This window comes from Bactrocera tryoni, chromosome 4 (genome assembly GCF_016617805.1).
Source record: "Bactrocera tryoni isolate S06 chromosome 4, CSIRO_BtryS06_freeze2, whole genome shotgun sequence".
Lineage (NCBI taxonomy): Eukaryota > Metazoa > Arthropoda > Insecta > Diptera > Tephritidae > Bactrocera > Bactrocera tryoni.
The window spans coordinates 2,612,366-2,625,016 of NC_052502.1; the positions used below are offsets into that span (position 1 = coordinate 2,612,366).

The window sequence follows — 12,651 nt, forward strand, 5'->3', positions numbered from 1 at the left end:
AACAAAGGCCTAACGTCAACACCACAACAATACGTATACATACAGTAGGCTATGCTAAGTTCACGATGATGGAAGAGCGAAAAATGATATTTTATAAGCGAGCCATAACAACGCAACTCATACTTCCCCGCCCGAAGTAGAGCGCGATTCTTTTGACGATGGCGAAGAGCGCTCCAGGATAGTTGAGGAATGTGTACTTCATCCCTTGAAGAGTGTAGTTGCTTCGAGTTGTAAGTTATGCTAAAGTTAATGGCCAGGTAATTACATTCCCCACCGTCAAGACCCCACAGTCGGTTTTAGCTTAAGCATGTGTAGCTCATTTACACCATAAATCAATATTTGCCTCCTTCTTCGATTCGCCGTGATAAATCGTCTAGTTTTCCCGCCCGGCCGTCTCATTCACTGTCAGCAAGCCTGCAAGTTTGCTACGCGGTTGCTGCTATGTGTGTCTGACGGCGTGTCTGTGTGCGAAACTATATTTTCCAAGGTATAAATTTGCGCGCATTACCAGGGCTTAATTAGATAAGGGCCAATATAATTAATAAATGTCTGTAGCGAAATTACCAGGCGTCGAAAAATACAAAAACAACGCTAAATAAAAACAAAACTGGATTTTAGTGAATTACCAAGCCAGCTGCCTCTGCGCGTGGAGGGTGGAGCGCGGCAAGAAAAATCAATAGTGGTGATTAATCAAGTTACAACAGCAGTCTGCAGCAACTGAGCACGCCCGCCGCAACATCCAAAAGTATGCAGCACAACCACCTAGACATTTCACTAGGCGGAAGATGTAAATGCTAGCATGCATGGGGAGACAGGGGCCTGTGGACGGCAAAATGTGTGAAAAGGCAAAAAAGTGAAAATCAATCTTATTAGCTAAAGTTGATGGTTGTGGCATTAATCAGCATCGGATGGACGCAGCGCGGCATCGGACACCAAGCTCCATGGACTCGCTCAGCCCCCTGTCAGCTGAGTTGTATGCATAAGCACACAAGAAAATAAACTCAGAAGCATGTTCGTGTACCGCCGATGTGTTTGATGGATCTGCTGAAAAAGATGGCCACAAGTACGAAAGGCAAAAACCAAAAGTTTTCAAACCAGATTTACGTCGCTCTGCTGGACGAGGGCGCAGCTCATATTACAGTGCAGCGCGGTGGTACATAGTGAGGAAAATATATGTATGGGATTTCAGTAGGTGATGCGTGTGAGGGACCTGACCCAATGGAATACATGACGACTTATACCCTTTATATCGTTCACGATATTTTTTCAACGGTTAATTCTTGCTTATGCAACTTAGTCAGTCAGGCACAGCAACCCCTTTATTTTAGGGAGTTGCTCAATCTTGGGACTTGACACGGTTAACTGGCTTACGGACGTCAAATTAAATATGGATTTAATTTAGAAAATAAAGAGATTTTTCACCCGTTGAAGTAAAATACATAATTTTCTCCCGAAAAAATCTTTTGAAATTTATGAAAACTATTTGTAAGCTGTCATTTGCGTTGCATTCGAATTATGAACAGCCGTGTACTTCCTTCAAATAAGAGTGGCCTGTCTGGCTGGATGTCAGTAGTTGTTGTATAGTTCATTTTGTACACGATTCGCTCAGTGGTGCTGCCTGTGACGTCATATTGTCACTTCATCTTCTAAGTGAGCTCATAAACCTGTACAGTTCTTTGAAGATATGAGTGCAATGAATGGGGCGCTTATTTGCGCAGCTTACCTTGATCTGCCACATTAATGACGCCGTCCTGCGCCACCGAAATTGCCGAAATCGCCTGGAAGCGAGCGTTCGACGACAGCAAGGTCTCCGCGTTACTCAGAGTGCCATCATCATTCATGGCGCCGCCCATGCCGTTCGCCGCAGCTGTTGTTTTGGCGCCGAGTAATATCGTAGTGGTTGTGGTCGGTCCAGTTGACATTAAATTACCACCGACCACGATGCCCGCCAGTCCGCTGGGAGCGCCGACCGTGACACCGACACCGCCGCCACTGCAAATGCATGGTGCACCCACAGCAACACCACCACCACTGGCCACCCCGCCGTTGCTAAAGGCAGCCCCATTTCCGTTTCCGCCGCTGCCATGCCCATTGCCTCCAGCTGGCGTAGTCGGTGTGGTTGTGCGTTTTGGATTCATGGTCGTTGAGTAGGCGCTGCCGACGCCGCTGTTGCCCGTTGATGAATGCGCTGAGGCCAAACCGGATGTTGAACCGTTCACGGTGTTGCCATTGGAGCAATCGCAGGTTAGTGAACTGTGAATGAGAAGAGCAGAGCTTAGCGGAGGTGTTGTGAGGAGACTTGGCAAACAAGCGAGCTGTTGAGTACTTAGCTCCAATATATGCCCAATATGAGTATGTTCATTCTGTATATATGTGAGTGTGTGTGTGTGTGTGTGTGTGTTTATTTATGCAGTGAGAATAGAAATATGAGCAGAGACAGTGACAGTGATGTATGAGCTATGGTCTCCGATTACACGCGCGCGTCGCACAGACAGAAATGGGCCGGCCCACCAGGGTGCATAGTTGCAATTGGAAATGTGGTACGCGAAACGTGGTCTCAGTTGTGAAGAGCAAACGCTAAATTTGTTATGAGTTGCTGCAGATGCGACCATTTGATATTTGCACCAGGCAGGGTGCGCCATACGAACGCGAGACTTAATGAAATCGCGTAAATATGTAGGGTAAGTGTAGGGGGCAACCACTGAAGTGCTTTGCGAATATCGTATCATTAGGGCAATTAAGCACCGTTATTTCGGAAAACACTACCAATCTTACAACCACCCATAAAGGGAGGCGAGTCTCTATGGCAATGCAGTTGTGTAGAGAAGGTTCCGAATACACACTTGCTTACCTCACTATACCGTTTCTAGTAATGTGGCTTAGAGATACAGAAATTCGCAGGAGACACACTATCACCGCACTGATATTTAAAACAACCGAATTTTAATGGTTGTAGTTGCCAGGCCATCAAGGGCAAAAAAGTATGCTGTGAAAATTCACTAATTGACAACACAGCCAAGCAAACATCTGCCGATTTAGAGGCGAACGAACCCGTCACTGGCTGCTTTGCTGCCTCTTCCGTGTGTTTGCTGAGGGGATCGCCGCAATAATGCATCAATGGGGTGGGCATTTTCAGACAGACATATAGAGCACATCATCCATAAGTGAGGGCGCGACAATGATATCATCTGTTGCTGCAGGTAATGACGTCGGTCAACAAAGGCTTGTTCGTGGGCAGGGTGAAGGCAATAAAAGTTGCCATGTAAGCCGCAAAAGCGCTGTGTGGCAAATTTGCTCGAAATAATTAATATTTGTAGGTCGTTGGTATGTTATGTTGCTTGTTGCAAAGGGTTCGACAAAAATTCACCCAAAATCGGACCTAATGTCTGAATTTTTTTTCTTTGTTTCTTGATATCTACTAATAAGTTGGTTACGTAGAGAAAAATTTTAATGAACTGCTGTTTTGTGTATGTTTATGTTGTATAATTGTGGGTGATACTGTTATTTTTTAACGAATTGAACTTACCCCAAGCCCTCTTGCTTCCCGGCGAAATAACGCATGTTCCCTGCCGTGTCCACCACGCGAATTGAGTTAACTCGGCGCGAATCACTGTCCGCGATGTAGAGATCGCCGAAGGGTGAAAATGCCATCGCGAGAACTGTGCCCAGAACATTTTCGGACGTCTTGTTGGTTTTGTCTTGACCGTTGTTGTTGCAATGTAAGGGGGTGCCGGCTACAACGCGTATCTTCATGTCGGAGGTTAGTCGGAGCACCAAGCGATCGTCAATAAAGTGCAGCGAACCATCCAGTGGGCTGAGTGCCAGGCCTGTTGGCCACTGCAACTGAGCTTGATTTGCCATAAGTGTGCCGGAGCAAGGCGCTGGGCTCCAGTGGTTATGGTGGCCATGATGTCCAATTAGAGTGTGTATTATACCCTTAGGATCCACCGCGCGTATGTTGGTGCCATCCGCAATGTACATGGTGCGGTCAGCGGCAATAGCCAAACCTTTGGGATGTGAAAGACGAGCTTGCAACGCCGGTCCACCATCGCCACAGTTGCCTTCATCGCCAGGTATACAGCGCTGACCGCTACCTACAATTGGTTCACTGTTAATGCTGGGGTCCTTCACCTTCTCTAAGCGTAGCAGTCGTAGAATTTGATGCCGCTCGGGGTCGGATATGTAGAGGTGACCATCAGCGGGGGAAACGGCTAGGTAGTATTGATAAGACACCTGCGTGGCGCTTAGTTGCAGTATTGTGTAAACTTTGCCATCGGGTGTTATGCGGCGGACCAAGTTGAAATCACCTACATATAGACTACCATCCGGACCTGAAGCTAGTGCAATGGGTGTGAGTAGTTTCGCATCCTTAGCAATACCGTTGCAATGATCCGGACAATTAAGGGGGCGCTGCAGGCCGGTGCCCATTACTACTTTCACAGTACGTGGGTATTCTTTCATGTGGAGCGTGCTGCCGTCGCCCTTCTGTAATATACCCTCGTGGAAGTTGTAGTGATGGTGAATGTCCAGACCCCAACCGCCGATATCGGAAATGTCGACGTCATATCCCTGTAACTTGGCTGTCTGCGTAATCCAAACCGGCGTTTTGCAGGTCGAGTGCTGGTAGCCGACGGAGATGCGTGCAATAGTGACGCCGTAGACCTTTTGCCGATAGACGTTGCGTTTGTTCCAAGCGAATGTGTGTATCAGGTTCGGATCTGCCTCGTATGTCTTCACATGCAATGCACCTTCAATCTCAACACCCACATGAACATGCGTCAGTGTCTTTGGTATTTTTTCGGCAGTCAGACGCATGCGGACGATGCTCAAATAGCCTGAAGCCTGCGACGACTGATATGTAAGATGCAAGTCCGAGCCTGGTATCTGTATAGATTCTTGTACAATCTGAAATAAGAGAAATCAAGCGCAAGCTGGTTAGAATAATACAAAATTACAAGTAACTCCAATAAATTTCTTTCCTCTGCTCTTTTCCTAAACTAAATTTAAAACTTAAGCCTGAGAAGAGCAAAAGGAGGAAAACAACTCGGTCAAGTACCCCACGACCCCATTTGCGAAAAGTATGCGATTGCTATTTAAAAACGAGTAATCAGGGAGGACTAAAAGGTCCTCAAGGTTTGTTTTAATTTAATTAAAATACTCTAATAGGGCAGCTGTTGTCAATGCTGCCATTCTAAGACACCAGCTCCGGCATGAGAGCGCAGGGCATTTGTGGGGTAGGGGAAGTGTTAGAGCTGGTATAGTAACTGTTTTTAATCCAAGACTATAGTCTTCGCTTACACTCCTGCGCCAATTTAACTCCGTCATAAATAATGCAGTAACGAACTCAAGTCTTCTGCCCTTCTTACGCAGCTAGAGTAACTGCAACGTTCATAATTTTCATATTGCTTTCTCTCAATTCACCGAGGAAAGCACGTGAGTGACTTTCAGCGGAGGAAACTTAAAATATAATCAAATGCTCGTATTCTCGGTTGAGAAGCGGTAGATGGAGAAGGCAGACGATTCGAAATGCGGCATCCTGCTAAATTGTGTTACAACAGCCACGGCGAGCTAAGGTGAAACATAGTCGATGAAGCATGAACGGAGATTGGAATGGATACTCAGGCAGCCAAGGTAGAAAGCGGCGATGCAGAGAATGCAACTGGAGAGTGGTGCAAGTGCCGCCACTGACTAATTAAGTTAGAGCAGAAAACACTACCTAAAGTGGTTTGGTCAGGATAACCTCGCGATACAGTCGAATGGGGTCGAAGGAGCGTTAAGAAAAGTGCATTTCGCTGGGATGTTCTACTCACCTGCGTCTCGGCAAATATGACACGTTTGCCGGGCATAGCGCCAACGCCGTTCGGCATCCAAGTGCTAATTAATTGAGGTTTCAGCTCCTCGTGGTCATGCTCCACGCATATTTTGCTCACATCTGCTTGCTCGTCAGCAAAGTGGTAGAGGATGGAGTTGAGGAAGGTTAGTGCCGGGTTCATTGGGGCCACTCTATAAAAATAGCAAACGAGATTTTTGTAATTATTAAAATTTGATCCGAGCGATTTAATTAGATATACAACAGCTGAAGCAATCGCACAGCTCCACTTACTTTATGCTTCGGCCGCTGCTTTCGTCGTCGTCGCTGAGCTGCATCTGCACGGGTGGCAACACCACAATACGATTCCACGGCACAAAGACGGTGCGCGTGAGTGGCCTGAAAGGAGAGCGCTGGAACTGCAGCGTCACTGCACCACCACCATTCACCAGCACGTCAAACCTGTTCAATGAAGTTTATTAATTATTAGTAAGCATGAAATTCGACATAACATTACAAAGCGGCATGAACACAACGCCCAACCGCCCAGTAAGAAACTCAGGCGCTTAACTTTCGTCGCAAAGAAGTAACCTCTTTGGATTAAAAAACAAGCTATTGCCTGCTGCTGAATGTGCTTGTCCCATCTCCGGAACAAGAGCTTTATATTTTTAATACTAAGCTTAAGTTAGGATTTTTTTTGTTTCGAAAAGAAATTCTCTTTGAATAATTTGCTCCCTGCAATTGTGCTTAACTGTTCTTGGTTGCAGCGACTTCTATTTAGTAAAATTCAAGTGAAGCTTGTGTTAATTTTTATTTTTGCCTTTATGAAAGAAGTAAATGTTTCAGCCGGAAATTCATCAGTGTCTTATAGTCGATCGACTCCGAGCCCTTGAAGCGGTCTCCGCCTTCATCCTGCCACACACACTGCCATTCAGCGTACCGTGCTTTGATGTGGAAATGGCCGCAAGCGAAAACCGCCGTGGATACTTGCAGAACTACACACACATTAGCGAAGGATAAGTGTACATGTGCGTGCACTATTGTATTGCAAAGCGTCTTCACATATCCTGCTTGAAGGACATTTTTCATTTTGGAACAAAGCGCACATATTATGCGATGTTATTTCGCTTCAAACCCACAATACACTGCTTGGCCGTATATGAAATTCGCCATTGCCCTGCCCCGTGTGCTTGTGAGCGCTCCTATTCACTACTTTTATATTATTTTTCATGGGTTTTTCTCCGCATTGTGTAAAATCCAATTTCGTTGTGACATTTTCCGGCCACCAACCTTTTATCTGCCCTTGTCCCGCCAAATGCCCCTGTTTCGGGTGCGCTACCAGTGCGGTTATGTCCTTAGTTTGACCGCCGTCGCTTTTATTAAGATTGTTGCTTTAGTGGTTGTATCTCTTTCGCTAAGCGACAATGTCGCCGAGAGTTTATCTCTGCTGCCGTCAACTGCGGTCATACACACGCACATATTGTGGTGTGTGCCACATGATGTGGTTTTGATTTTCCATCTTGAAAATGGCTGCTCGGACAAGCAATAGCAATCGCCCAGTGCATGGCGACGCTCAGACAAATGGAACGTGAGCAAAATGTGTCGGAAATGGTTCAGTATGGGAAGCATTATCGATAGGAAGCTATACATTCCCTCAATGAAAAGAGGGCGGCAATCGATAGTAATTTCATAAATACACTTAAGTGATTTTCAAAGCCTTGAAACTTTGCGGTCATCGGGTAGCGGATAACCCGAGGTGCTAGTATTTGCTTGTCGAAACTCACGGCTCTGGTGCTAGCAGATTTTGACGTTGGATTCCTTGGATGAAGGTGTGTGAATTGTGTTAACCTGGAAAATATGTGGATCTTTGGGAAATGCTAATAAGACTTCATGAAAGGATTTCACGAACCACGCGTAGTAATAATTTGGATATATTTGTTCTCAACAATAGCTGTAAGATTCGAAAATCGGATAGCGGTCTTCTTTCCGATTAGTATAGTATCGTTAGCCGAATAGTTTTAACTATTTTCAGCTCGAACACGATGCCTGTTGTTGTTGGTTGTTGGGGGCAAAGTGAAAGTGGAAATCGCAAACATTGCTCTGCCACGCGTTGGTGTGAGGGCGGTTATCGTCGTTGTGTTTTCGGCTTAATTGACGCCGCCGACGTTGGCGCAGTTGCATTGCAGCGGAAATGGCTGAATTAATTTTCCGCTAAAAGCTATTTAATTAGACGCAGAACAACACGCGCACAAAAAGGAAGATTCGCCAGTAACAAAACAATTCCGACAATTGCCGCAGTGAACCAGCAGACGAGTGATGCAACAAGCCAATGTGTGCTTTTGTGCCACCACCTGTTCATTTCCGGCTTACGTTCGGCCAGCCCTCGTACCTTCGTTTGCATGTGTGTGTCCGCTGCTAGCTGTACTTGCTGTTTTGTTCTGAAAACATACCCCTCCGCACTTTCGTGCTCCGTCCTGTTGAGCCTGTGGCAAGAGCCTCACTATTTTTGTTGCTCAAACTTCGGCTTTGTTTTCTGCGCATTTCGGCGCGTTTTGGCCAACCAAATTCACTTCTCTCCAACACTGGCGCAACTGTACTTGCATACCTCATTTGTTGTAGCGCTGTCGAATTGTTTTTGCACGCGTGTGTAGGTGGTCTGGGTATGCACGATGAAGGAAGCTGGAACTGCCTGCGCTTTGGGTCCCTTTCCAGAAAGAGCAGAAGGGTCTTCAAAAGCGATGGCTCGACATGGAAAATTGCTTTCATTGACAATTTAATTCCGCAGTTTCCAGAACATGCACCGGGTTTGCATAAGCTCGTGTTTAACAAGTCGTGTGATATCGATTTTCGATTAACTCTCGAAATGGCAAATGTGTGGAGGGCGAGCGCATGTCTCTGCCACATCCCCGGCTCCCCGGCACTTAAAGGCCGTTGTTTAAATTTATGGTTGATTGCCATTTGCTCTTAATTTTTTGTTGCAACACAATTCGCATTTCGCGCTGAAACAACACGCTTTCAATTACAGTTATAAGCTGCATTTTCTGTCACACACACACACACACACGCACACACTGACGAGTGCTTACGAGTAGGGATGCATAAGTGCGAACGCGTTTTCATTAAAGTTGCGTTGATTTGCAAAGTGTTGCATGAACAACGCCAACAGCCATTACAACGGCAACATAATTGCAGCAACACTTGCAAATTGAATTGCATTTGTTGTTGCTGCTTTTGTTGAAAAACTCGCACGCTTAATTTGCAATTGACCTAAATATTAGGGGCCGACGAGGCGTGCGCCCTTAAATACCAGCATCATCCACACTTTCTGAACACGCGCGTGTGTGTGTGTGTGTGTGTGATAATCAACATTAAATACATTCGTTGATAATAAAACTTGTAGTCCTTTGCTTTACAGGGCGATTGATTTTCTTTTTGTTTTTGTTTTTTAAGCACTGACACTTTCCTCTTTGGTCCACCGGGTTTTCCCTTTGACTCCGATTTTGTGGGAACCGAGACCCGATTCTTTAAAGTTCTTTGGGAAGCTCTTCGGCCAAGGAAAAATCATATTCCTTATTTCTTATTCCTGATTGATATTTTTAGTTTCATCTAATTATTCATATAAAGGAACGAGCGTGAGATTTTTTGAGGAACCAGCTGCTCTTCCTCTTCTTCTGTCAGTGTGTGTATCTTAGACGTATAACGGTGTAACGAGAGGTGGTATTTCTTTTTCTCCTGTCCTCAGTAGATTGTTGCGGCCGTTTAGTTCAATTTGGGTATGTAACGCTCAAACCGGCAGGAGCGGAGCGGGCAACAAGTGAGGCAGGGCAATGAAACCAGCTAATAATAATAACAATACAGGGACAAAAGAGACTGCGCATAAATAAATAACTGGGAATAGCCGCTGCTACATTGGACGTGGCGAATTAAGGCACTGGGCTAATGAAAAGTTATATGACAACAAGGGCGCAGCAGCAGAGCGACGGCGTGATATCAAGTACACACTAAAGCGAAGCCTGGCAGAGCTCATAACAATGGAAAGGGGCGGGATAAGAGGCATTGAGTGAGTAGTATCTTTATTGAGTATGCATGCCTGTCCATTGCACATATGTATATGCCCGCGATAGAGGGAGTTGGAGGCCTAAATCACAATAATTGGAATGTCCAACTAAGCAAGCGCTATGAACCAAGCCCTGCTACGTGGCTTACTTGCTGCACATGGTTCACGAATTAATTATACGAATATTGTTGTACACACATACATATATGTATGTAATTATAAGTGAAATTGAAATCTTCAATAGCCGCCAAAGCTTATTTTTATGCTGTATTGCACAGTGTTATCGAGTCTCGAAGAAAGTTTCTCATTCTCGTGTGGTAATCTACCTACTACTCGCTTATAAATAAAGCTTATGTTCTAGGCTTTGACAATGTCCTTAGCTTTTGCGGTTCCGGCCTTGCTTCGCCCGCAATGTCCTCAGCAGAGTACCGCTCGGCTGCAACCTCCAGCAGGCAGTCGTTCACTCGTAAAAATTATCAGAATTAAAAATTGTTCATGCGTTGCAAATTTAATTTAATTAGTTTTCGAAAAACACACGCTGCGCGAGGGCAACTGCGAGGCGAAGGAAAAGAAGCGAAGTATCTGGCAGCCAGCGGTAGTTGTGGCTTCCACGAAGCTTCGCCTATTTGAAGAGCCCAATGACCACCGCTGAGGTCGGAAGATGCCCGGCAGCGCAAAGTTGCTCTTGTGACGCTTCACTGGCAAATTTCGCGTTGTGGAGTTCAGCGCTTGGACAGTAACTATTGTCGTAGGCCGTTGTTTGCGCCGCAGCTGTAGATTTTCCTTCTCCACTAGCGCGCTCTCACTGCTTTCAGCCGACTGATAAGGTGATTCCACTCCCACCTAGAAACTGCTTGCTCATTGTTTCCAACTCACAATTTAAATGGGATTAAATTAAAATACTTGTATGCCTTTAAAATTCCATTCTTTCTGCACCTATTCATTCGTTCATTCGTTCGCTTATGTCGTTGTGTGGGCTTTTTTTGTCTTACTTTGTATTTGTTTGCTTATGCAGAAATATTCCGATTTGCTGTTTCATTTCGACTGGCGCAGCTGTTGTTGTTGTTGTCGGTATTGAAATTTCAAGGAAATTGTATGCAAATATATTTAATATCTCTAAGCGGATTTCCAATTAAATATTCAACTTTCCGAAGAAGGTTCTTTATGACAATGAGCCAGAGTGGCTGCGCATGTGTGTGTGTGTGTGTGTGTTGCTATGATATCCTTAACTTCCTTTGAACCATATCAGACTTGGCTCCCTCTGTGCCGAGTGCGTGAGCCTTATGTTGTTGTTGCCACTCTAATTAGGCGATTTCTATAGGCAACGCCAGATATCTCGAAGAAACTCAGTGAATCTCCTGGAGTGTGAGTTATGCCAGAGTATTTTGTCAGAAAGTGAAGTCTGCGTTCACCTGAGCTCTAAAAATCGACATAAATTACAATGAATTCAAGTTGTACAGTCGGCTGGGCGGAAAATGCGTTGGTAGCACTACTTATACTAGAGCTTGTACTTAAAATTGCTTAATTGGTATTTGTACATATTTATACAATATTTACGCATTTATATTGGAAAAGGTACTCACCATCCTCCTTGTCGTGTCAGAGTGAACCCGAACCTCGAATCCCGGTCGACCGAGACCCGAATGCCGACAATGCCCAGTCCCTGCGGCGTGATGACCTGTCCACGCATTACCGACACCCGACTGCAGTGCACAGATCGAGCGGGTTGGCGGGTAATAGGGGGATAGAACAAGGCACAATTAGAGACGTTAGAAATCGCATGCGTGATTAATGTCATGATAGTGTAGTGGTTGAAAACATAACGGCGTATAAGAGTATTTATATGTGTGGTTTCGGGGAATGGCAAAGTAAAAGGCGGATGCTGTAATTTCTGATGAATTGTGATCTCCAAATATTTACGAGAGGAGTAAAATTGAAAATCATGAAAAACTGGTGAAAGTCTTAAGTTCCTAGGATGTGAAATGCATGGCATTTGATGCAGAAGCTTAACTTATTCTTAAAATAAAGAGTTGAGAGTACAATAAGACTAGTTTATATCGAGTTAAAGTAAAGTGAAAGAAAAAGTGCCAAGAGTAATTTTGAACAGGTACTGAATGCAATACGTTTTCTACTCAACCGATGTTTAAGGTGATCTCGGTCGGTTCGGATCTTCTTAATCGTATATCAATAAATTAAGTATGCATATAACGGAAGTATTTACAGAGTCGATGTGCCACTTTATGTATGTGTGTGTGTGTGTACTGAAATAGCGCAGCCCTAACGGGCGCGAATGATGCTAATAAATGGCACACCGACGTTTCTTTTGTTTAATCTTTTATTAAATTACAGTTTAGGTTTGAAAACATGCAGCTGAAAGTGGAAACTATTTCGAATGCTTTGCTTTTAGAAAAATACAGCCCTGCGATAAGTTTCATGTTATTTCCACAATGTTTGGGAAGTTGCACAAAAGCTGTTTGCTAACATAAGCCGTAATATGACGACGTTACAACAACAAAAAAGCAATAATAACTGACAACAACAAACAGCTTTGAGAGTTTTTACGAGGAAAAAAGCCGTAATTTTTTGAATTTATAAATATCTTATTGGCGGGTGCACAACGCGCCCCACCCACGCACATGGATGGTTATGTGGCTTAACGGCAGTTGTGTGCGCCAAATGTTTGCAGATATATGTAAATAAATGAAGCAACAACACCGAAAGCAGCGACGTAGCGTCACAAATTCATCCATATGAGTGCGCTTACACTGAGCGACGGCAACAGCGA

General features: G+C 44.8%; 1 protein-coding gene across 4 annotated transcripts in view; it reads right to left on the minus strand.

The window, feature by feature from the left end:
- Positions 1-12,651, minus strand: part of LOC120774914 (teneurin-a) — a 226,763-nt gene that overhangs the window by 15,372 nt on the left and 198,740 nt on the right. For all 4 annotated transcript variants that reach the window (XM_040104788.1, XM_040104787.1, XM_040104790.1 and 1 more), the window contains 5 exons: positions 11,450-11,569; positions 6,104-6,271; positions 5,811-6,003; positions 3,527-4,905; positions 1,724-2,253 (listed from right to left, as the gene is read on the minus strand). In XM_040104788.1, the coding sequence (XP_039960722.1) occupies positions 1,724-2,253; positions 3,527-4,905; positions 5,811-6,003; positions 6,104-6,271; positions 11,450-11,569 (2,390 nt within the window). The remainder of the gene's footprint in view (positions 1-1,723; positions 2,254-3,526; positions 4,906-5,810; positions 6,004-6,103; positions 6,272-11,449; positions 11,570-12,651) is intronic.